The sequence below is a fragment of the Myotis myotis genome, unplaced genomic scaffold, assembly GCF_014108235.1.
Source record: "Myotis myotis isolate mMyoMyo1 unplaced genomic scaffold, mMyoMyo1.p scaffold_m19_p_3, whole genome shotgun sequence".
In the NCBI taxonomy this organism is placed as follows: Eukaryota; Metazoa; Chordata; class Mammalia; order Chiroptera; family Vespertilionidae; genus Myotis; species Myotis myotis.
In genome coordinates this window covers 109957818-109984154 of record NW_023416335.1, presented here as the reverse complement: position 1 = coordinate 109984154, position 26337 = coordinate 109957818, and the positions used below count along the sequence as shown (strand labels likewise).

General features: G+C 41.8%; 1 protein-coding gene and 1 pseudogene across 4 annotated transcripts in view; both read left to right on the top strand.

The window, feature by feature from the left end:
* The window catches only part of CENPJ (centromere protein J), a 95077-nt gene that overhangs the window by 28353 nt on the left and 40387 nt on the right, over nucleotides 1–26337 (top strand). For all 4 annotated transcript variants that reach the window (XM_036299719.1, XM_036299718.1, XM_036299720.1 and 1 more), the window contains 5 exons: nucleotides 3258–3369; nucleotides 5825–5927; nucleotides 6020–7649; nucleotides 10545–10677; nucleotides 20857–21022. In XM_036299719.1, the coding sequence (XP_036155612.1) occupies nucleotides 3258–3369; nucleotides 5825–5927; nucleotides 6020–7649; nucleotides 10545–10677; nucleotides 20857–21022 (2144 nt within the window). The remainder of the gene's footprint in view (nucleotides 1–3257; nucleotides 3370–5824; nucleotides 5928–6019; nucleotides 7650–10544; nucleotides 10678–20856; nucleotides 21023–26337) is intronic.
* On the top strand, nucleotides 5055–5797 carry LOC118651018 (annotated as a pseudogene).

The following is a 26337-nucleotide window of genomic DNA, read 5'->3' as shown; positions in this document are numbered from 1 at the left end:
TGGGATTTATTACTCATAAAAAAATCCCCTTTAACCCAGACACTTGGTTTGTCTTCACCATTCCTCTATATTCCTAGTATCCAGCACATTCTTGCCATAGAACTAGCAATCAGTGTCTGATGGTCTAAACTCATGGAGTTCTCATGTGATTTCTGATATACTTTTTCTGCCCCCCCCCTTTTTTTGTTAATCCTCACTAGATGATATTTTTTCCATTGCTTCTCAGAGAGAGTGGAAGGGAAGGGGAGAGTGAGATGCAGAGGAAGAAAGAGGGAGGGAGGAAGGGAGGAAGGGAGGGAGGGAGGGAGAGAGGGAGGGAGGGAGGGAGGTAGAGAGAGGGAGGGAGGGAGGTAGAGAGAGAGAAACGTCAGTGTGAGAGAGGCACATTGATTGGTTGACTCCCACACATGCCCGACCAGGGGATGGGGAAGGAACCAATGAACCCAAAACTCAGATATGTGCCCTTGACTGGGAATTGAACCCTCAGCCCTTTGATGTGTGGGCCGACACTCTAACAGACATTGAGCAACACTGGCCAGGGCACTAGTCTTTTTTTCTGGTCCCCACTTCACATTTTGTAATTATAGAATTTTGTATAGTAAATTGTGTTCTTTCCCACTCAACATAGAAAATGCTTATGGTATATTCTGTAATCTTTGTAACCATAATTTTAATTACTTCATCATTATAATAGTTAAGTAAAATATCAGTATGTAATGTTCTTTGTGAAATACTGAGTCATTTTCAGTATTTTAAATTTAATATCCAATTTTCAAGAATATATTCTTTTGAGTTGTTATGATAAATATAATATGACAAGAGGTATCTATTCTTACTGCTTAGTATTGTGCATAATATTTTATTCCTAATTTAGGGTAATTCCTTGATATGGAATTACACAATACAGTATACCCTCTAATCTTTTATTTTGGAAAATTTCAAACATCTAGAAAACTTGAAAGACCGCTGCAATGATTACCAGTATACCTACCACCTAGATTTAGCAGTTAATAATTTGCCAATATTTACTTTGTGTGTGTGTGTATGTGTATGTATATATAATATATATATATATCTACACTAATAAAAGAGAAACATGGTAATTGGCGTACGGCCGCTACCCTTTTCATTGGCTAATCAGCGAGATATGCAAATTAACTGCCAGCCAAGATGGCGGCCAGCAGCCAGGCAGCTTGAAACTAACATGAGGCTTGCTTGCCTCAGTGACGGAGGATCGTTGGAGGAAACCAATGTTCCCCGCCTGCGGCTGCAGGCCTCTGAGCGGGCAGTTTAAGAAACATTGTAACAAATACCGCTGGACTTCAGCCAGCAGATTCGCAACATTGTAAGCAAAGGCCAGAAACCTACTTTCAGCCGCGGAGGCCTAAGAGCTGGAGCCAAGCCTCAAGGTAAAGCTGGCCCAGAATAAAAAAAAAAAAAAAAGAAAAAAAGGAGCGGTTGGGAACTTCAGTCACCCCCAGCCTGAAAACAGCCCTCAGTCCCTCACCCAGACTGTCCAGGCACCCCAGTGGGGACCCCCACCCTGATCCAGGACACCCTTCAGGGCAAACCAGCCGGCCCCACCCATGCACCAGGCCTCTACCCTATATAGTAAAAGGGTAATATGCCTCCCGGCACCGGGATCAGCGTGACAGGGGGCAGCGCCCAAACCCCCTGATCGCCCTGCAGCTCTGTGTGTGACGGGGTGGGGCCCCAACCCCCTGAGCAGCCCTGCTCTGTGCCTGATAGGGGGGAGCTCCCCAACCCCCCCCCCCCAAGTTCTTGCTCTGTGTGTGACGGGGTAGAGCCATAACCTCCCCATCGGCCCTGCCCTGAGTGTGACAGTGGCGGCACCCCAACCCCCTGATCGGCCCTGCTCTGTGGGTGATAGAGGGCGGTGCCCCAACCCCCTGATGGGCCCTGCTCTGTGTGTGACGGGGGCAGTGCCCCAACCCCCTGATTGGCCCTGCTCTGTGCGTGACAGGGGGTGGCGCCACAACCTCCCCATCGACCCTGCCTTGAGTGTGACAGGGGACGGTACCCCAACCCCCCAATTGGCCCTACCCTGAGCGTGACTGAGGGTGGCATCACAACCTCCCAATCTGCCCTGCTCTGTGCATGACGGGGCGGCGCCCCAACTCCCCAATCGGCCCTGCTCTGAGCCCGACCAGGGGCTGCACCTAGGGATTGGGTCTGCCCTCTGCCACCCGGGAGCAGGCCTAAGCCAGCAGGTCGTTATCTCCCAAGGGGTCCCAGACTGCAAGAGGGCACAGGCCGGGCTGAGGGACCCCCCTTCCCCCCCCCGAGTGCACAAATTTTTGTGCACCAGGCCTCTAGTACATATATATTTATATATATATGTGTGTGTGTGTGTATATATATATATATATATATACACACACATACACACTTTGTATGTGTGTGGATATATGTATCTATTCATCTGCATCTATATATAGTTTTGCTGAGTCATTTCATTGCAAGTAATATGTAGACATTATAACATTTCAAATATTTCAGCATGCATCAAGTAAAAATTAGGACAATCTTTTATATTACCATAATACTATTATTATACCCAGGAACATTAACAATAATTTTGTAATATTCAAATCTATTTTAGAATTCCCCGTATTATCCCAAAATGCCTTTTAAAGGTATTTTTTTAAAAGTAAAAGCAATGTTTCTATCTCTCCTCCCTCTCTTTCTAAAAATCAATTTAAAAAAAGAATATTGTGTTTTAATGTAGTTTTTCTTTTTTTTTCTTTTAAAATATATTTTTACTGATTAAGATACTACATATGTGTCCTTATCCCCACGTAATCCCCTACCCCCCCATTCATGCCCTCAGCCCCCCCCCCCCCGTTGTCCGTGTCCATTGTTTATTGATTTTAGAGAGAGAGGGGAAGGGAAAAGGAGAGATAGAACATTGATGAGAGAGAAACATTGATCGGCCACTTCCTGCATGGCTCCTATTGGGTATGGAGCCTGCAACTGGGGCATGTGCTCTGACTGGGAATTGAACCAGCAACCTCTTGGTGAACGGGATGACACTCAATACACTCTGCCACATCAGCCAGGCAGGGTTTTGTAGTTTTTCTTTATCATATTAAAGAAATCCTTGAGAGTTCTGAACTCTTTGGCATACCCTACTTTTAACCAATGTTTTCTAAGCTTAGCAACTTGTAAAATTCTCAACTTTTAAGACATTAATATGCTCTTTAAAAAAACTGAATTGTTCCTAATTTTTATCTTAGGTGAAGATACTTTACCATGTTGGGAGAAAATGACAAACCAGATTCAGGAAGGGAACGCTGTGAACTTAAAAAAATTTGGTGATTCCTCAGAAGTGGTTAATAATGAAGAAAGGTATTACCCACATTAAAAGGAATAAGACATGTGATAATCTTAAATAATAAAAGCCTAATATGTTAAGTGTCTGGTCGTCCGGTCATCTGTTCAACCAATCAAAGCATAATATGCTAAAGATATGCTAAGGCCGCTCCACTGCTTGCTATGACATGCATTGACCACCAGGGGCCAGATAGTCAACCAGTCGACCAGTTGCAATGATGTGCACTGACTACCAGGGGGCAGGCACTCTGACCAGTAGGTTAGCTTGCTGCTGGGGTCTGGCTGATTGGGACTGAGCGAGATGGGCCGGACACGCCCTTGAAGCCCTTCCGCGGTCCCTCCTCAGCTGGCCAACCTCCTGCGTCCCTCCCTGTCCCCGATCGTGCACTGGTGGGGTCCCTCAGCCTGGTCTGTGCCCTCTCGCAATTCGGGATCCCTCAGGGATGTCAGAGAGCTGGTTTTGGCCCAATCCTGCAGGCCAGGCTGAGGGACCCCACTGGTGCATGAATTTGTGTACCGGGCCTCTAGTTTAATATAATAGCCAACCATTATTATTGAGCACTTTCTTTTTTTGAAAGATCCATGGTTTTCTTGTTTTTGCTTGAAGATGCTTTTACCAGTACATATAAGGTTGAAGATACAACTTATCACATACTGTCAGCAACAGAAAGAAGTTGGGGAGATTTATCAGTTTAAGTGGTTTTGACATTGTATTGGAAGAACTGAGCAAAGTTTCTCATCTAACAAATATCTGGATAAAATTTTCTCTCAAATAGTTAGGGGTAAAACATGTTAAATATTGGTGTCTCACATTGATGTCACATAAATTAAAATTGTGTAAGTCTTGTGATAGAATTTAAAAACTTTATGACATGGATAAAATACCAATATTGAAGTTGTTTATTATTTTCTTAAATATTTGAAATCTTTTGATATGTTATTGATCGGCAGATTACTTTAAAAATGTTTATCTTTATTTTTATTGATTTTAGAGGATGGAAGAGAGAGAGAGAGAGAGAGAGAGAGAGAGAGAGAGAGAGAGAGAGAGAGAGAAACATCAATGTTAGAGAGAAACATCGATCAGCTGCCTCCCATATGCAACCCAACTGGGGATTGAACCCACAGCCTGGGTATGTGCCCTGACTGGTAACTGAACTGCCACATTTTGGTATATGCGACAATGCTCCAACCAACCGAACCACACTGGCCAGGGGGCAAATGACTTTTTTTTGGTTTATCCTCATCCAAGGATATTTTTTCCATTGATTTTCAGACAAAGTGGGAAGGAGGGAGGTGGGGAGGAGAGAAACAGTGATGTGAGACACACTGATTGGTTGCCTCCTGCATGAACCCCAACTGGGCCTGGGGATTAAACCTGCAACTGAGGTACATGCCCTTCACTGGAATCGAACCCTCAACCCTTTGGTTGGCAGGCTGATGTTCTAACCGCTGGGCAACCAGCCGGGGCACATTGTTAATGATCTTTTAAAATTAAATATGTGTATATAATGAACTATTTTTTTTTAAACCCTCATTTGAGGATATTTTTCCATTGATTTTTAGAGACAGAGGAAGAGAGAGGGAAAGACAGAAACACTGATGTGAGAGAAACACATCAATTGGTTGCCTCCTGCACGTGCGCAGAACAGGGTCCCGGCCAGGGAGGAGCCTGCAACCAAGTTACATGCCCTTGACCAGAATTGAACCTGGGAGCTTTCAGTCCACAGGTCAATGCTCTATTCACTGAGCCAAACCAGCTAAGGCTACAATTAACTATTTTTGAAATATATTTTAAAGTTATGTAATGAATATGTTACTTCAAAAGTTAATCTGAGGTCCACAGATGGACTTCAGAAGGTTTTTTTTCAAATCATGTAGAGTATTGTATATTTCTGTATTTTGGGGGATGCTTTCATTAAATTTTTAAAGGGAGGTGTTCCATTCAAGAGGGATGGATGACAGCTGGTTCGTGGCAAGTAGCCTGCAACATTTGCTTGTTGTTGAGATGAGTTTGCCCCTCAATCCCAAACCTTTCCTCAGGGAATTAACAGGAAAGCCAGTAATGGTTGAAACTTAAGTGGGGAATGGAGTACATCTACCTGTATCTGTAGATGGCTATATGAAAATACAGCTTGCAAACACAGAATAATACATAGATGGAGCCTTGTCGGGAGACCTGGGTGAAGATATAATAAAGTGTAAATAATGTCCTTTATATCAGGTGTTGAAGAAGAGGAAGAAGATAGAGAAATGAGAGAATAGCATTTTCTTTGGGGAATTTTTTAAACATATATTTCTAGAAAATAAAATTTTCCTTTTCAACTTGAAAAAATATTTTTCAAGGAGGGGGTTTGTGACTTTGAAAAAGGTTAGTTTTCAGTGCAGTCCAGAGTCCGTTTCAGGCACACTAAGTGTAAAATATTCATCACGTCATGATTTGCATGTTAAATAACTTTATTTTTATGATTAGGCCTATTAAAGCTGCTATTAGAGAAAAGAAACAGACATTTGAAGATTACTTGGAAGAACAAATTCAGTTGGAAGAACAAGAATTGAAACAGAAACAGCTGAGGGTTAGCATTTGATTAAATTATCTAAGACTAGAGATTTGTTTAATTTGCTTTAAATATACCAGAATTAATTAAAATTTTGTTCTTTATTGTAGGAAGCAGAAGGATCATTGCTAATCAAAGAAAAACCAAAACAACCATTCTTAAAACGAGGAGAAGGTTTAGCTAGATTTACTAATGCTAAATCTAAGTTTCAGAAAGGGAAGGACAGTAAACTAGTGACTAGTCAGAGCATTTCAGAGGACCAACCTATGTTTAAAATAGACAGACAACAATTCCAGCGGAAAACTGCTCTTATAAATAAAGAACCATGTACAGAGAACCCTCCTGTTAAAAAGAACAATAAAGCTAGAACCAACAGTGGTTCTGTCACACTAAGTCAGAAGACAAAAGTGCTTAAGAGTAATAATAGGAAAGGTCTCTTTCCATCAGGATTGAAAATACTGGCGGGGGATAAATGTGATGGGCAATTTAGAGAACAGATCAAGTTAGAAAAAAAATTAGAATCTAATAATAAAGAAAATGAACCCGAGTGTTCAAAACCTTGTGATATTGGTTGCAAAGTTTGGAATAACACACAAGTTAAAGATAGCCTTCCCCTTTTGACAGGGCTGGTTGGCTGCAAGGCTTCTAAGAGCTCAGTAAGTGAGACCTTGAAAGAGTCAGAATCTTCTCTTGACATTTCTCTTCAGAAAAAGTTAGAGAATTGGGAACGAGAAAAAGAAAAGGAAATTTTGGAATTAGATGAATTTTTGTTTTTAGAGCAAGTGGCTGATGAAATATCATTTTCCAGCAATTCCTCATTTGTATTGAAGATCTTAGAGAGGGACCAACAGATCTGCAAAGATCATCGGCTGTCTTCTACTCCTGTCAAAGCTGTGCAGCAGCAAAAGATGATGACACTGGGTCCCATTAGTCAGTGTTACAAAAATGAGCATCTAGACCGTATTGAATGTGAAAATGAGGGTGAGTGTGAGGTTGCACCCAAAGAAATTAATTCAGTGTTTTTACCTGAGGGATTGGGGACACCGTCTTGTAAAGTCAGTAAGAAAGTGTTCCAAATGAGCACTTCTGAAAATCAGATGAGATGGAATGCAAGCAATGATGGTGTAATGAACACTGACAGTAGCACAGACTCTGAGGAACAACTGGGCATTATCATAAAACCATCAACTGAGAATAGTGAAAGGGGTTTGAGTAGCAGAGAAGATAGTCCACAAGTCTGTGAAGGTAAGGGACCTTTCAGGAACACTGGGACTCAAGAAGAAGATAAAAGGAGAGATGTGGATTTGGATTTGTCTGATAAAGATTATAGTGGTGATGAGTCTATCATAACAGAAAGCTTGAAAAATAAAATTTCTGAGTCCTCAAGAAGACCCTCATCTGTAACTGTGAGTAAAATTGACTTTGATGATGAAAGAACTTGGACGGATCTTGAAGAGAATTCATTTAAAAATGATGTTATGCTTGGGAATGAAGCCATTTATGGAACTCCCCAGACAATCTACCCTAATAAGAGTGAGATATGTATAATGGACAAAACAATAAAAAGGAAAGTTGCACCAGTCAAGAAGGAAGACTTGAACCAATTCAGCAGAGGCACAAGTCCTCCTCCATCAGATCTGATGATGAAATTCTTCCCTTCTTTGAAACCAAAACCAAAATCAAAGTCAGATTCACACGTGGGAAATGAACCCAAGTTAAACATTCAAGACCAACCCCCTGGTAAGTCAGAGCATTATAAAATATGTAGCAGAATGTTACAAGTTTAACATTTATTTTATCAGTATGTTGTCAGAATGCTTAAAATCCTAACTTTTCTGGTTGCTCAGTAAAGTCTAATGATAGGTGATTTGTTAAAATTTGATTTGTGGATCTAAATAATGCAATAGTCACTAGTATAAGAGGTTTGAATGAATTGTGGTTTCAGATTTTTCAAATTTAAGCTTGCCTCTTATTCTCAAGGCTTTAAAATTAATTGCTTTATTATGAAACTAGAGGCCCGGTGCACGAATTCATGCACGGGTGGTGTCCCTCGGCATGGCCTGCAGGGATTGGGATGAAACCGGCAGTCCAACGCTGCCTGCCATTCCTGCCTGCTGCTCCCGCTCGTCCTGGTCCTGCTGCACCTGCGGCAGGCTTATGCCCAGCCCTTATTGGGAGAGGCTTGCGCCGCCGTAGTGGTGCTCGCCAGCTGTGAGCCCTGGGTCTGGCTCCCATCCCGAGGTGGGGGGTAGGACACCATTGGCCCTCTGGATGGGCGGTGGGATGCCCTTGCCGGCCTGGGATCTGGATCCATCCTGCTGATGTTCGTGCCGGTTGTTGGGAGCCACCTGCTGGCTGCTTTTATATAATTTCTTCCTTGCGAGTGTCTAGGGAGGGGAAGCGGCTGCGGTCGACTGGTTCTTCAGTTGCTTAGGCTTTTATATATATAGATGAGATAACATTTAAGTTTCTTTTACAACCAGGGAGTATTCAATTTATGGTTTGTGTTATTGTGGAGTAAACTTTGTGCACACTTTTTTTAAATGACTATATTTTTACTTAAAATTTTTTTTTACTGCCTCATGCATTAACATGTTAAAACATGACTAAGAAGAAATACAATATAATCCAAGTTTCTTTCTTTCACCAGATCTGGGCTCCTAGTCCCCTTTCCTAGAAGCATCCACATCCCCATTTCATTTGTATATGCTAAAAACATGCCATACATATGAAAACATATGTGTGAGTGTAATTTCCTTTCTATACAAATGAAAACATGACTAAAAAAAATTCTTCATCTTATAATATATTTTGAAGATTGTTTTAACACACACATACATCTGCTTTGGTTCATTCAATGGCTGTATAGTATTCAATTGATGTGATGGACTTTTTAAACCTATATTGAAAAGTTTTTCTATTCTATCATGTTATATTATAAACTCTGATTGTCTTGAAAAGCATAGGTGCTTTAAAATATAAATTATAGCAAGGTATTTTTAAAAATAATCTGAATTTAAAAGTAGCACTTTTTGCAAAGACTTTGGAAGTTTAAAAAGTATAGAAGCAAAAATGTTTATAACTGAACTAACTGCCCAAAGGTAACTGAACTGCCCTGTGATAACATTTTGGGATATTTTTTTTCAGTCATTTTTCCTATATATTTTAAATATTGTAGACACATGTATTAAAACGTGCCTCATATGTTTTGAACAAGTATAAAACGTGTTTGCCCTATCATTAACACTGTACTTAAAAAATGATTGCATAGCATTACATGAATGTAACATAATTTTATTCAGTAATTTTTAAAAAAATATTTTTATTGATTTCAGAGAGGAAGGAAGAGGGAGAGAGATAGAAACATCAGTGATGAGAGAGAACCATTGATTGGCTGCCTCCTGCCCCCTACTGGGGATTGAGCTTGTAACCTGGGCATGTGCCCTTGACCGGAATGGAACCCAGGACCCTTCAGTCCATAGGCCAATGCTCTATCCACTGAGCCAAGCCGGCCAGGGTAGCAATTTTCTTAATATTAGACAAATTCTTTTTTATTAGTAGAAATACCTCTGCAATGTATATCTTTGTGCAAAGCTGTAAGATTTTACAAGTTCTTTAATTAGAATTTTAGAAGTAGGTTCAAAGGGTAGATATGTGTATTTTAGTTTTGTGATAGAAATCAGGTTGTTTCCAAAAGGGCAGTTGAAGGACAGAAACATTGGCTATTTTACTCTCTTAAATAGCAAATTGTATTGAAAAAAAGTCTTGCCCTGGCCAGTTTGGCTCAGTGGATAGAGTGTTAGTATGCCATGGACTGAAGGGTCCCAGGTTCGATTCTGGTCAAGGGCACGTATCTTGGTTGCAGGCTCGATCCCTGGGCCTGGTTGGGGCACATGCGACAGGCAACTAATTGATGTTTCTCTCTCTCTGTCTCTCCCCCCGCCCTTCTACTCTCTCTAAAAATCAATGGAAAATATCCTCAGGTGAGGATCAACAACAAAATAGTCGTAATTTGTATTTCTTTGATTAGTGGTATCAATTAGTGATACCAACTTTGCTTTTTGGTATCAATTAGTGCTTTAGATATTTTGTGACTTATTTGTGTTCTTTTTTTTTTTTTTTTAATATATTTTATTGATTTTTTACAGAAAGGAAGGGAGAGAGATAGAGAGTTAGAAACATCGATCAGCTGCCTCCTGCACATCTACTGGGGATGTGCCCGCAACCCAGGTACATGCCCTTGACCGGAATCGAACCTGGGACCTTTCAGTCCGCAGGCCGACGCTCTATCCACTGAGCCAAACCAGTTTCGGCTCTTATTTGTGTTCTTAAGCTATTTCTATATACTGGCCTTTAAAAAAATTTGTTCCAATGGTTTCCTTTTAAATATAATGTTAATTCATTGCCAGATTGAAACTCTTGAGGTAGAATAATTTGATTCTTAAATTTAGATTGGTTTTATCTGGAAGGTTAGGCCAATTAAATTTAGAAAAATTTTGTTACTTGAAATATTATTTCTAATGCATTTTAATGGAGGTATTTACCATATTTTTGGCTCTTAGTGTTAATAGCTAGCTAGTGTCTTTGCTGCTGAAGACCAATTGTGAAATTCACTGTTTATGGCCTATTTTATAGGTGACAGTGCTCGATCCGAAGTTTTGAGAGAGAAAATTATTGAATTGGAAATGGAAATAGAAAAATTTAAAGCTGAGAACACATGTTTAGCTAAACTTCGCAGTGAACGAGAAAGTGCCTTAGAAAAACTCAGGTATGTTTGCATCTATAATTTGGGAAAAAATATACAGTGATTCAATTGATATCTTTAAGATCTTATCTAAAATACTGGAAACAATCTTTATCAATCTAACAGTATAAATGGAAATGAAATCTGTACCACATGTAAATTTTTTTAGTAAATTAAATGACTCCTGGTCAAAGATATGTTAAAAGGGTATTCTCTTGGTGATGAAATTTTAAATTGAAATTTGAAAAGCAGTTTGGGGTAATGAATTCAAGTACTACATTAGCCAGTGTATTAATTTCCTAGGGCTGCTATAACAAAGTACATACACACTGGGTGGCTTAAAACAGCAGGAATTTATTTTCTCACGGTTCTGAATGCTTAGAAATTCAAAGTCAAGTTGTCAGCAGAACCATGCTTTTTCTCCTCTCTTCTAGTGGTTGCTGACAACTCTTAGTGTGTTTTGCTTCTGGACATTTGAGTTCTCTCTACCTTTCGGTTATTGTGAATAATGCTATTATCATTGGTGTACAGATATCTGTTCAAGTTTCTGATTTTAATTATTTTGGATATATATCCAGGGTGGAATTGCTGGATCATATGGTAATTAATTTTCTTTTTCCATTTATTTTTTAGACAGGGTGCAAGGGAGGTGGGGGGGGGGGGGAGAGAGAGAGAGAGAGAGAGAGAGAGAGAGAGAGAGAGAGAGAGAGAGATGTGAGAGAGACATATCTACTGGTTGCTACTGACTGCCTTCCACATGTGCCCTGATCGGGGGCAGGGAGTGAACCCGCACCCAGGTACGTGCCCTTGACCTGGAATAGAACTGGGACCCTTCGGTGCGCAGGCTGTTGCTCTTAACTACTGAGCATGCTGGCCAAGGCAAGGAACCACCATACTGGTTTCCACAGTGGCTGCACCAGTTTAGATCAGATAAATTGGTTTGCATATGCTGAACCAACTTTGCATTCAGGGGATGCATCTGACTTGGTCATCCTGTATAATCCTTTTAATGAGCTGTTGTTGAATTTGGTTTTCTAGTCTTTCATTGAGGATTTTTACATCTATGTTTGTATTGGCCTATTGTTTTCTAGTGGTATCTTTGGCTTTGGTATCAGTGATAATAGCCTCATAAAATGAATTTGGAAGTGTTCCTTTTTTTCTTTTTTGGAAGAGTTTAAGAATTGGTATTAATTGTTTGAATGTTTGGTAGAATTTTATATGTGAAGCCTTCTGGTCCTGGACTTTTCTTTGTTGGGAGATTTTTGCCGATGCAGTCTATTTGTTATTGATCTGTTCAGATTTTCTATTTCTTCTAGATTCAGTTTTGGCAGGTTGCATGTTTCTAGAAATTTATCCATTTCATTTAGGTTATCCATTTTATCTGGGATTATAATTGCTCACAATACGATCTTTTTTTTTCTTTTTTCTGAGGCATCTTTGGAATATCTTCTCTTTCATTTATGATACTTATATCTTTTTTCTTTTTTTTAAGTTTTTGTAAAAAAATATTTATTGTTGAAAGTATTACATATGTCCCCACTTCTCCCCCTTATAGCCCGCCCTTGTCCCCTGGCCTTCACCACCCTATTGTCTGTGTCCATGGGTTATGCATATATATATATATGCCTACAATTCTTTGGTTGATCACTTTCCAACCACCCAGCCTCCCCCACTTTGCCTCTGAGATTCCGCAGTCTGTTCTATGCTTCTATGTCTCTGGATCTATTTTGTTCATCAGTTTATTTTGTTCATTAGATTCCACATACCTGGTATGAGTGAAATAATGTGATACTTGTCTTTTTCTGACTGGCTTATTTCACTTAGCACAATACTCTCCAGGTCCCTCCATGCTCTCTCAAAGGGTAAGAGATCCTTCTTTTTTACAGCTGCATAGTATTCCATGGTATACATGTACCACATTTTTTTTTATCCATTCATCTTCTGATGGGCACTTGGGCTGTTTCTAGATCTTAGCTATTGTAAATTGTGCTGCTACGAACATAGGGATGCATACCTTCATTCTGATTGGTGTTTCGGGTCTCTTAGGATATATTCCTAGAAGTGGGATCAATGTGTCAAATGGCAGTTGCATTTTTAATTTTTTGAGGAAACTCCATACTATTTTCCATAATGGCTGCACCAGTCTGCATTCCCACTAGCAGTGCACTAGGGTTCCCTTTCTTCCACATCCTCTCCAGCACTTGTCATTTGTTGATTTGTTGATATAGCCATTCTGACAGGTGTGAGTTGATACCTCAGTTTCATTTTAATTTGCATCTCTCTGATGATCAGTGACTTTGAATATTTTCTCATATGTCTCTTGGCTGTGTGTACGTCCACTTTGGAGAAGTATTTATTTAGTACCTTTGCTCCTTTTTTAATTGGATGGTTTGTCTTCCTTTTGTTAAGTTGTATGAGTTCCTTATATATTTTGAATATTAACCCTTTATCAGATATATCATTGCCAAATATGTTCTCCCATACTGTGGGCTCTTATTTTTGTTGTTGATGGTTTCTTTTGCTGTGCAGAAGCTTTTTATTTGGATGCAATCCCATTTGTTTATTTTTTCCTTAGTTTCCTTTGCCCTAGGACCGTGGTCGGCAAACTGCAGCTTGCGAGCCACATGCGGCTCTTTGGCCCCTTGAGTGTGGCTCTTCCTAAGCCTTAGGAGTACCCTAATCTATAATAATAAAAGCATAATATGCTAATTAGACCTGACAGCCTAATGACCTTCCGGACGTCCTTCTGGATGAAGCCATGGTGGCGGGGGCTGAGGCAGAGGCAGTTGGGGCGATCAGGCAGGCAGGCAGAGGCAGTTAGGGGTGATGAGGCAGGCAGGCAGATGGGTTAGGAGTGATCAGGCAGGCAGAGTGGTTAGGGGCGATCAGGCAGGCAGGCAGGCAGAGGGGTTAGGGGTGATTAGGCAGGCAGGCAGGCGAGCAGGTAGGGGCGATCAGGCAGGCAGGTGAGTGGTTAGGGGCAATCAGGCAGGCAGGCAGAATGGTTAGGGGCAATCAGGCAGGCAGGCAGAATGGTTAGGGGCAATCAGGCAAGCAGACAGAGTGGTTAGGGGCAGGCAGGTGGTTAGGGGTGATCAGGCAGGCAGAGGCAGTTCGGGGCAATCAGGCAGGCAAGCAGAGTGGTTAGGGGAGATCAGGCAGGCAGGCGGGTGGTTAGGGGTGATCAGGCAGGTGAGCAGGTACGGGCAATCAGGCAGGCAGGCAAGCGGTTAGGAGCCAGTGATCCCGGATTGCGAGAGGGATGTCTGACTGCCTGTTTAGGCTGGGATCGGGTGCAGGCCGGGCTGAGGCACCCACCTCCCCCATGCACGAATTTCGTGCACCAGGCCTCTAGTTAAGTTAATAACGATGTACCTACCTATATAGTTTAAGTTGAAAAAATTTGGCTCTCAAAGGAAATTTCAATCGTTGTACTGTTGATATTTGGCTCTGTTGACTAATGAGTTTGCCGACCACTGCCCTAGGAGATGTATCTATAAGCATATTGCTATGAGAGATGTCTGAGATTTTGCTGCCTATGGTTTCTTCTAGGATTTTATGGTTTCACGACTTACATTTAAGTCTTTTATCCATTTTGAGTTTATTCTTGTATATAGTGTAAGTTGGTGGTCTAGTTTCATTTTTTTGCATGTATCTGTCCAATTTTCCCAACACCATTTATTGAAGAGACTGTCTTGACTGCATTGTATGCCCTTGCCTCCTTTGTGAAATATTAATTGATCGTAATAACTTGGGTCAATTTCTGTGTTCTCTGTTCTGTTCCATTGACCTATATGCCTGTTCTTGTGCTAGTACCAGGCTGTTTTGATTATGTTGGCTTTGTAGTATAACTTGAAATCTGGTATTGAGAGTCCTCCAACTTTGCTCTTCTTTTCAAGAATGCTGCAGCCTTCGAGGTCTTTTTTGGTTTCATATAAATTTTTGTTTGTTCTAGATCTGTGAAATATGCCATTAGTATTTTAATAGGGATCACATTGAATCTGTAGTAGATTGCCTTGGGTAGTATGGACATTTTAATGATGTGGATTCTATCAATCCATGAATATGGTATATTCTTCCAATTGTTTATATCTTTTACTATCTCTTTAGTCAACGTCCTATAGTTTTCCAAGTACAAGTCTTTTACCTCCTTGGTTAGGTTTATTCCTAAGTATCTTAATTTTTTTGTTTCAATGGTAAGTGGGATTGTTTGTTTAGTTTCTCTTTCTGAGAATTCATTATTGGTGTATAAAAAAGCCATCGATTTTTGGGTGTTGATTTTGTATCCTGCTACATTGCCAAACTCATTTATTAAATCCAAAAGTTTTTTGGTGGAGTCTTTAGGGTTTTCTGTGTACAATATCATGTCATCTGCCAATAATGAGCGTTTTACGTCCTCCTTTCCAAATTTGGATGCCTTTTTTGTTTTTAATATATTTTTATTGATTTTGGAGAGAAAGGGAGAGGGATAGAGAAATAGAAACATCAATGATGAGAGTGAATCATTGATTGGCTGCATCCTGCAAGACCCCTACTGGGGATCGAGCTCACAACCCAGGCATGTGCCCTTGACCAGAATCGAACCCAGGACCCTTCAGTCCGCAGGCTGACGCTTTATCCACTGAGTCAAACCTGCTAGGGCTAGATGCCTTTTGTTTCTTCTTATTGTCTGATCGCTGTGCTAGGACTTCCAGTACTGCGTGAATAAGAGTGGTGAAAGTGGACATCCCTGTCTTGTTCCTGTATTTAGGAGAAAAGGTTTTAGTTTTTGCCCGTTAAGTATGATGTTCGCTGTAGGTTTGTCATATATGGCCTTTATCATGGTGAGATATGTTCCCTTTATTCCAACTTTGCTGAGAGTTTTTATCAAAAATGGGGTTGGATTTTGTCAAATGTGTTTTCTGCGTCTATTGATATGATCATGCGATTTTTGTCTTTCAATTTGTTTATGTGATGTATCATGTTTATTGATTTGCGAATATTGTACTAGCCTTGCATTGCTGGAATCAATCCCACTTGGTCATGGTGTATGATCTTTTTAATGTGTGTGTAGATATGTATGTTATCTACGTGTGTGTGTGTGTGTGTGTGTGTGTGTATGTACTTTTTTTTTCTTTGTTACTCCTCATCCGAGGATATTTTTTCATTGTTATTTAGGGAGAGTAGAAGAGAGAGAGAGACAGAGAAACATTGATGTGAGAGAAACACATCGATTGGTGGCCTCCAACACGATCCCTAACCAGGACCCAGGCCAGGGAGGAGCCTGCAACCAAGGTACGTGCCCTTGACTGGAATTGAACCTGGGACCCTTTGGTCCGCAGGCCGATGCTTTAGATACTGAGCCAAACCGGCTAGGGCTGATCTTTTAAATATATAGCTGGATCTGATTTGCTAATACTTTGTTGAGGATTTTAGCATCTATGTTCATCTGGGTTATTGGCCTGTAATTCTCTCTCTTTGTAGTGTCTTTATCTGATTTTGGAATTAGGATAATGTTGGCCTCATATAAAGAGCTTGGAAGTGTTCCTTCCTCTTGGATTTAAAAAAATTTTTTTTTAAATGTATCTTTATTAATTTCAGAGAGGAAGGGAGTGGGAAAGAAACATCTTCTGGCATACCTGATATACAAATATTGTTACGTTTCACGTTGTCCCACAGCTCCCTTAAGCTGTCCTCCTGTTTTTTAATTGTTTTTTCTTTTTGGTTCTCTGATTGATTTTTTTCAACCCTGTCTTCTAATTCACTGATTCAATCCACAGTTTCCCCTAATATGTGTATTCCCCAATGTCTTCTTTATTTGTGCTACGTCATTCTTTATTTCTGTTTTCATAGTTACTATACCTTTTCTCATGCTGTTGAGCATTTTTACCATCATTATTCTGAACTCTATATCAGACAAATTTCTAATCTCTGTTTCATTTATCTCTTCTTCTGGAGAGTTCTCTTATTCTTTCATTTGAGGGTTGTTGGTTTTTTTTTGCCTCTTCATTTTGGCTCCCTATTTGACTTTGTTTCTATGTATTAGTAGATCTGGTATGGCTCCCAGTCTTGGTTAGGTGGCTTTATGTAGTAGTTGACCTGTGGGACCCAGTGGTGCAGTCTCTCTGATTACCTGACCTGGGTGCTCTAATGTCCCTTGTGCACATTGTGTTTGCCTTCCAGTTGTAATTGAGTGTTAATTACTTTTGTCTCATGTGTGCATGGGCTTGCCCCTCAGGCTGGATGACAGTAAGGCTTAACCTAATAGCGTGCAGGGTGCTGTGTCAGTGCTTGTCACACAGCAGACTTAACCTCAGCAGGGTTTGGAGCCTGCTAATATCTCCCTTTTGATATACTGCTTGTGAAGCTTATTAGATCCTGCTCTAATAAAGCTGGCCACTGGGTTTATTGGTTTTGGGCCTTTTCGGAGGGTTTCTGGTGTAGGCCAATGTCAGATGGTGTTTGTGACTGGCCCTGAAAATCTTTTTCGGAGCTATCAGCAATCTATATGCATGTGGAAAGGTCCAAGCTGTGCGCCAAGGTCTGCTTTTTCTAGCTCCAGCTCCAGAAGCAGGTCACGCAAAGACTTGAAGCACATAGAGATCAGCTTTTGCTCTGGTTGATTATTAGTGTCAGTCATTTAGTGAGTCTCAGGCTATAGAGCTTAGCAGCATGTAAACTCCATAGGGTGGGGTGAGAGGGTTTCTAATGGGTGGGACAATTGCTTTCCCACTCCCCACCAGACTAAAGTTGCATTGATGAGTAAGCTCTGTCTGTGAAAGCTGGTTTCTGCAGAACGGGGAAATAACTCAGCACAGGGATCTGGCGGCTGTCCTCTCAGCTCTCTTCCCAGAGCCACCAACCCCAGACTCTCCTCACACAGCTTTACTTCACTCTGCCCACCCTCTGCTGGAGCCCAAGTTGAGTGGCTGCAAATGAAATTTATTTTGTTGGCCCTTTAAGAGGATGCCTGCATATTTTTGCCCTCTCTTCCTCCCATATAGAACCTGTAGTGTTTTCACAGCAAGATGTTATGTGGGCATCTTTCCCGGTTCAGTTACTCTGGACTGGGGAGCCCAGCTTGGGGTTTAAACCCCAGACTTCTCAGGGGAAATCGCCTTTCCCCCCATGTGAGATCTCTCTCCAGAACTTCAGCTGCTGCCTGTTAGGTGCCCAGCCATCCCTCTTTACTCCACACTTTCTACCAGTCTTGACGTGACCTCTTCTTTATGTCCTTGGTTATATTCTCCTTTCTCCTCTGACTATAACTTCCAAATATCTGTCTCCCAGTTCAGAGATTCTTTCTTCTGCTTGATTGAGTCTGCTGTTGAAAGTTTCTATTACTTTTTTTTTTTTTTTACTTCATCCATTGTCTTCTCAGCTTGACAATTTCTGTTTGGTACTTTTATACAATTTCTCCTTGTTGAACTTCTTGTTTTGTTTCATGTATTGTTTTCCTAATTCTGATGGTTTATTTATCTGTGTTCTAATGTAGCTTGCTGAGCTTCCTTAAAACAATTATTTTGAATTCTTTGTAGATCTCTATTTCTTTTGGACCAGTTTGTTAAGCCTTATTAGTTTCTTTTGGTGATGTCATGTTGACCTCATTCTTCATGATCCATGTAACCTTTTGTTGTTGTCTTTGCATTTGAAAGAGCAAATGTCCTTTCCTGTTTTTAATACTTGGTTTTGGCAGGTTTTTAACCTTCTGCTAGACCCCTGATGAGTCTGCTTCCAGAATCACAGTTGAGTGGAGTTGTAGCCAAATCAGGTGGCTGCTTCTGGGTAACCTGTGGGGTCTATTGTTGGCAGGTCTGTTACCAGGGGTGCAGATGGATATGGTTCATGCTAGATCCCTGGTTGGACAGGATTGCTTTTGGGTCCATAGTCAATCGGGGCTGGAGCTAGGTCATGGGTCTACTTCTGGGTCCACTGTTGAATCTGCAGGCAGCGGATATGTTGCCAGGGGTAAGGATGAGTGTGGCTCCTCCCAGGTTCCTGTGCATCTTTCTGTTGGGTCTCTGGGTGAGCAGAACTGTCTGCAACTACAGTATAGCAGTTTGGGGCCAGGTAACAGGGTTGTTTTAGGATCTCTAATTGGGACTGAGATGTGTGGGCCTGTTATCAAAGGCACAGATGGGTGTTGCTCTTCACAAGTCCTTTGGTGGATGGAGCTGGGGCTGAGTCAAGAGGGGATCTAAGCTGTTTTCATTCTGCAGCCAGGACCATGTTTTGCAAGTCTTCCACTGGGGTATGGGCTTGCCTTCTCTCAGTGGCTGTCCTTGATCTTACGGCTTCACCAGGTTTTCCCAACCTCCTACCTGAATCCTAGAGCTTCTACAAAATCACTATGCTCATGAATGGCTGTTGGATTGTTGTTCGTGTGGAGGGATGTGAGCCAGGGACCTCCTATTCCACTCTCTTGCTGATGTCACTCTTCCTATGCTCTTAACACAGCATGAACAATGAAACTGGGCTGTGACAGTCCCTCAGCTAAATCAACATTATTCTCAGCTAAATACCAAATTTCTCAAGTGGTCTGTAAGAACCTAGTTAATCGGCCCCCATTTTTTTTTCCCTGTCTCCTGCTCACTGTTTTAGCCACATTGGCAGCTTAGCTGGTTTTTGCATGTGGTGTTCCCTCTGTTTGAACTGCTTTGTCCAAATAACCTTATAGGTATTCTCACTTTCTTTAGGTTTTACTTCAAATATTATCTCAGCAAGATGACCCCATCTATAAATTTTAATCTCCTACCCTGATATTATCTAACCTCATTCCTTGCTTATTTTTTTTTCCTTGCCACTCCTAATCTATACTAATAATAGCCTAGGTGGCGTCATGCCCTCATGTCATCACAAGATGGCCGTCACAAGATGGCCACGCGCACAGAGGAGGTGGGGCCTGGTGGCTGCTCTGCGCGGTGGGGCCTGGGGGTCCCGCGGCACTGCGTGGCATGGAGGAGGCTGGTCCTGGCGTCTCTGCCGCCTCATGCGGAGGAGGCGGGTTGTGGCAGGGGAGGGCAGTTGTGGGTGATCAGGCCGGCAGGGGAGGGCAGTTGGGGGTGATCAGACAGGCAGGGTAGGGCAGTTTTGGGCGATCGGGCTGGCAGGGTAGGGCAGTTGGGGGTGATCAGGCTGGCAGGGAAGGGCAGTTGGGGGCAATCAGTTGGCAGGAGAGCGGTTAGGAAGCGATCAGGCTGGCAAGCAGAAGTGGTTAGTGGCAATCAGGCAGGCAGGCAGGCGAGTGGTTAGGAGCCAGCAGTCCCGGATTGTGAGAGGGATGTCCAACTGTGGGATCAGGCCTAAACCGGCAGTCGGATATCCCCTGAGAGGTCCCAGATTGGAGAGGGTGCAGGCTGGGCTGAGGAACACCGCCCCCCTGTGCATGAATTTCATGCCTCTAGTCCTATATAATAAAAGGGTAATATGCAAATCGACCAAACTGCAGAACAACCGGTGGCTATAATGCACACTGACCACCAGGGGGCAGACGCTTAATGCAGGAGCTGCCTCCAGCCCGCAGGCCCCGATTGCCCAATTGGGGTCTAGCGGCCTACCTCTTGGTCCCTTCCCCCGGCCAGCAGGCTCCGATCACCCAATGGCGAACGGGGAACTAGGGATGGGTGGTGGCAAATGTGGGTGGCTCCAGGCCAAGGCTCTGGGCCCGCCAGTCGCCCCATACACAGAGGGTGACTGGTGGCGGGATACGGGGCTGGTGAGCGGGCGGGAACGGCCAACCTCTCGGTCCCTCCTCCTGGCCGGCAGGCAGGCTCTGATCTCCCAGTGGTGAACAAAGAACCGGAGGTAGATGGCAGTGGGGAGCGGGGCAGGCTGCTGGCAGCTGGGGAAGATGGCCCTGGTTGCAGGCCAGGTCTAGGGACCATACCTGTGACGAATTTTGTGCACCAGGCCTCTAGTGTTCCATATATTTTACTTACTTATTCTATTTTCTGTCTCCTATCAGATATAAGAGGCTTCACAGGAGTAAGGATGTTTAGTTATTCCACCATGGTTCCTCAAGTGTACTTGATTGATAGCAGGTGCCCAGTAGGTGCTTGTCAGAAGGGTGCTATGGATTGAAAATGGATTCACCAAGATTCCGGCTCCTCATTACCAGGCTGTTCCTGGTGTTTCATTTTGGTGCCACATGTGGATTATTATATTTACTGAGATGGTTGGTCCCTTTAGATAATCTCCTTAAATAACATGGTTTGATCATTTTAGGAAAGAAATCACAGACTTTGAACAACAGAAAGCAAATGAATTGACTCGAATAAAAGAGTTTAAGAAGGAGGAAATGAGGAAGCTACAAAATAAACGCAAAGTTTTTGAAAAGTATACTACAGTTGCAAGAACTTTTCCAGATAAAAAGGAACGTGAAGAAATACAGGTATACCAATACTTATATACTCATATAAATTAGTAAAGATTTCAGTTTTGTAAGACTCTTAGGATTATTTGATATGTCAGAGAGATATTGGGTATCAATTTATTAGTCATCTATTGACTCAACAAATTATCTATCTGAGATACTGCATCAGGAACATCTTTTGTAGTCTGGCTTTTAAAGAGTAAAATATTCTCTTATTAAAGGTTTCCAAACAAACAGAAAGAGTATACAAATGACATGAATGAATTAATAAGCCAGGAGTTGGAAGTTCACTGTTGTAATGTTGTGTTAATTTGTTTGACTTACCACACAACAAATACTGTTAAGTTTTGTTCATTTTTAATAATTTAAGGCCCATATACTGAATAGGTGTTTATTTTTAAAACTTATAAACTGATAGGCCAAATTATCAGTCCTTTTTATTTCAAAGTCAGAAATGGACATGATCAGAGGAATGTAGTACTTAAAAAGAACTAATGCACTTCTAGCTAAAGCATAGAAAAATAATGGAAGTGAATATATTCATGACAGTGGCATAGGCAAAGACTTCCAAGAGAAGACAAAGAAATAAGTATAGCCGAAACCGGTTTGGCTCAGTGGATAGAGCGTCGGCCTGCGGACTGAAAGGTCCCAGGTTCGATTCCGGTCAAGGGCATGTACCTGGGTTGCGGGCATATCCCCAGTAGGAGATGTGCAGGAGGCAGCTGATCGATGTTTCTCTCTCATCGATGTTTCTAACTCTCTATCTCTCTCCCTTCCTCTCTGTAAAAAATCAATAAAATATATATTTAAAAAAAAAAGAAGAAGAAATAAGTATAAAAGAAAAAAAAATGGATATATTGGACTTCATAAAAACTTAATTTACCAAGAGAAAAAATTTAAATGTCTATCTCTTGCTTATGCATAAAGTGCAAACTCATCTTCCATGTCCATATTTTATTATTATTATTATACTAGAGGTATGGTGCACAAAATTCATGCATTGCCGGGGGGGGGGGGCACAGCCTTGCCTGCACCCTCTTGCAATCTGCGACTGCTGGCTCCTAACTGCTCACCTGCCTGCCTACCTGATTGCCCCTAACCACTCTGCCTGCCTGCCTTATCGCCCCTAACTGCCTCTGCCTCGCCCCCCGCCACTGCAGCTTCGTCTGGAATGATGTTTGGAAGGTTGTTTGGCTGTCCAGTCTAATTAGCATATTATGCTTTTATTATTATAGATATATAATTCTTTATTATTGTATTACATATGTCCCCTTTTTTCCTCCATTGACTCCCTCCAGCCTGCCCCCACCTTCCTGCCCCAGGCCTTTAGCACCCTATTGTCTGTGTCCATGCATGTCCATATTTTAAATACCAGTATTTTAGAGCTCTGTCTTTTGATTTCTTTCTTTCTGTAGTATACCATCTTTGAACAATCTTTTCTGTACACCTATAGCTTAAGTTATCACATGCCATGTTGATTAGGGTCTTTAATCCGATATTTTTACTTTTGTGGGGAGAAACACATGCCATCTTTTGGTTAATGCTTGGTTTATTAAATCTGATAGACTTTAACAATCTATTAAATTTATTATTTCAAAAAAGTATCTACAGTGAAATCTCTCTCTCACCCTTGCTCAGGCACCCAATTTTCCTCTTTTGATACAACCAATGTTACCAATCTCTTGTATCTTTCTGGAGGAATTCTAAGCAAATGCATATATATTGCTAAGTTTAAAAAAATTAATGGAAGTATATTGAAATTATTTGTATCTTAACATAAAGAACATCCTCGTTCTTTATTTTACCATTGAATAGAATTGCATTATATGGATGTGCCATAATTTACTTAACTAAACATTTATGTTGTTTCTGTTTTTTCTCTCTATTAAGAGTATTGTCTTGAATGACCTTGTACACAAGCACTTCACAGTCATTCTTCGAGTTAGTCATTTAGCACGTGGTTATTGAATACCTGTGATATAGAAGGCATGTGCTGGGAATATAGGAGTGAACAAAACAAATTCATCCTTGCCCCCATATATCTTACATACTCAACTATATCTGTAGGGTAAATTCCTGGAAGTGAATTTCTAGGTTAAAGAGGGGTGGTATGTACATTCATAGATATTGCCAGATTATCTCTTCATAAATATCATTTCAAGTTTTAATTCTACTAGGAATTATTAAGAACTAGAGGCCTGGGGCACAGAATTTGTGCACAGGGGTGGGGGGAGGGTGTGCACTCTCTCACAATCTGGGACCCCTCGGGGGATGTCTGACTCACAATCCGGGACCACTGGCTTATAACCGCTCACCTGCCTGCCTGCCTGCCTGATCACCCCTATCCACTCTGCCTGCCTGCCTGATCACCCCTAACCACTCTGCCTGCCTGCCTGATCGCCCCTAACCACTCTGCCTGCCTGCCTGAACGCCCCTAACCACTCTGCCTGCCTGCCTGATCACCCCTAACTACTCTACCTGCCTGATCACCTCTAACCACTCTGTCTGCCTGCCTGATCACCCCTAATCACTCTGCCTGCCTGATCGCCCCTAACTGCTCCCCTGCCTGCCTGATCACCCCTAGTCGCCTCTGCCTTGGCCCCCACTGCCGCCGCGTCATCTGGAAGGACATCCGGAATGACGTCTGGAAGATCGTTTGGCTGTCTGGTCTAATTAGCATATTATTCTTTTATTATTATAGAGCTTTTTTGCTCTTTAGATTAAAAATTGATATTAAACTTATTTGAATTTCTTTTTAAAATCTATAATCTAGATCGGGGTCCTCAAACTACGGCCGCAGGCCACATGCAAATACAAATATTGTATTTGTTCCCGTTTTGTTTTTTTACTTCAAAATAAGATATGTGCAGTGTGCATAGGAATTTGTTCATAGTGTGTTTTTTTTAATTTTTTTTAAAAGGTTTTTTTTAAAAAAATATATATATTTTATTGATTTTTTACAGAGAGGAAGGGAGAGAGATAGTTAGAAACATCGATGAGAGAGAAACATCGATCAGCCGCCTCCTGCACATCTCCCACCGGGGATGTGCCCGCAACCCAGGTACATGCCCTTGACCGGAATCGAACCTGGGGCCCTTCAGTCTGCAGGCCGACACTCTATCCACTGAGCCAAACCGGTTTCGGCAGTTTTTTTTTTTTTTAATTAAATCTTTATTGTTCAGGTTATTACATTTGTTCCTCTTTTTCCCCCCCATAACTCCCCTCTTCCCAGTTCCCGCCCCATCCTCCACCCTCACTCCCCACCCACTGTCCTCATCCATAGGTGCACGAGTTTTGTCAAGTCTCTTCCCCCATCTCCCACACCCCTTTCCCCCCCAAGAATAGTCAGTCCATTCCCTATCTGTGTCCCTGATTCTATTATAATCACCAGTTCATTCTGTTCATCAGATTATTTATTCACTTGATTCTTAGAGTCACTTGTTGGTAGATGCATATTTGTTGTTCATAATTTGTATCTTTACCTTTCTCTTCTTCTTCCTCTTCTTAAAGGATACCTTTCAGCATTTCATATAATACTGGTTTGGTGGTGATGAACTCCTTTAGCTTTTTCTTATCTGTGAAGCTCTTTATCTGACCTTCAATTCTGAATGATAGCTTTGCTGGATAAAGTAATCTTGGTTGTAGGTTCCTGGTATTCATCACTTTGAATATTTCTTGCCACTCCCTTCTGGCCTGCAAAGTTTCTGTTGAGAAATCAGCTGACAGTCGTATGGGTATTCCCTTGTAGGTAACTGAGTTTCTTTCTCTTGCTGCTTTTAAGATTCTCTCTTTGTCTTTTGCTCTTGGCATTTTAATTATGTGTCTTGGTGTGGTCCTCTTTGGATTCCTTTTGTTTGGGGTTCTCTGCGCTTCTTGGACCTGTAAGTCTATTTCTTTCACCAGGTAGGGGAAGTTTTCTGTCATTATTTCTTCAAATAGGTTTTCAGTATCTTGCTCTCTCTCTTCTTCTGGCACCCCTATAATTCTGATGTTGGTATGCTTGAAGCTGTCCCAGAGGCTCCTTACACTATCTTCGTATTTTCGGATTCTTTTTTCATTTTGCTTTTCCGGTTGGGTGTTTTTTGCTTCTTCGCATTTCAAATCTTTGACTTGATTCTTGCGCTCCTCTGGTCTTCTGTTGGGAGTCTGTATAATATTCTTTATTTCAGTCAGTGTATGCTTAATTTCTAGTTGGTTCTTTATCACAACATCGAGGGTCTCATTAGATTTCTTGAGGATCTCACTACATTTATTGGCAGTTTTTAGAAAATTCTTGAAAGACCTTAAAAGTGTGGTTTTGAGCTCTATATTTTCCATTTCTGACATTTGCGTCCTGTTTCTTTGTCTCCGCATTTTTTTATGTTTTCTTGGTGCACCCCCTAGTGGTCTTTGTGTGCAGTCTTGTTGTAGTTAAGCCTTGATTGTTGTAGGTAATACTAGAGGGGACTTGACCTCCAGGCCAAGTGGCTGTGAGAATCAGCTGTGTCTGCAGTGAGAGAACTTCTGTCCTCTAGGGAGGTGCTAATCTAGCCTTTGCCTGAGGCTATCTGGCAAATGGCTCTGTGCAGGGCTTGGGCAGGGGGCGTGTCCCAGGGGATCAACAGGGCGGGCGGGCTGAGCAACCGCTGCATACCTCAGAGAGAAAGCTGCCTTCGAGTTACGACCGAAGCCAGACAGTCCCACTTCTCCCGTTTGAGTCTGGGTCCCTAGAGACTCACCCGGATCTGGAGCTCAGAGTCTGAGACTCCCTCCCGATTGAAACAGACAACCGCGCCCTCAGCCGCCAGCACTCTCCGCATGCACTCCGCACCTTAGTATTTGACTTCAGCACTGCGCCTCCTCTGAGTCTCAGTATGCTATTCTCTTTCCTCCTTGTTGTAGAACCTCCACTCAGCCAGCCTTCCTTTGGTTCTGGATGATGTCCGTTCCGTCTTCTAGTTGTATTTTTGAAGTGGTTGTTCGAGGCAGCAAACTCCGGTGTTAACCTATGCCGCCATCTTGGTTTTCCTGTTCATAGTTTTTTTAAACTATAGTCTGGCCCTCCAACAGTCTGAGGGACAGTGAACTGGCCCCCTGTTTAAAAAGTGTGAGGACCCCTGATCTAGATTATAGATTACTTTTATAATCTATAATAATACAAATTTATCATGAGGTTTTGTGAATACTTCAAAATACTTTATTAAAATATTTTTAATTTACTAATTTGAGTGAGAGACATATATGAAGTTGTTGTTCCACTTATTTAGGCATTCATTGGTTGCTTCTTGTATGTGCCCTGACCAGAGATTGAACCTTCAACCTTGGCATATTGGGACGACACCCTAATGAATTGA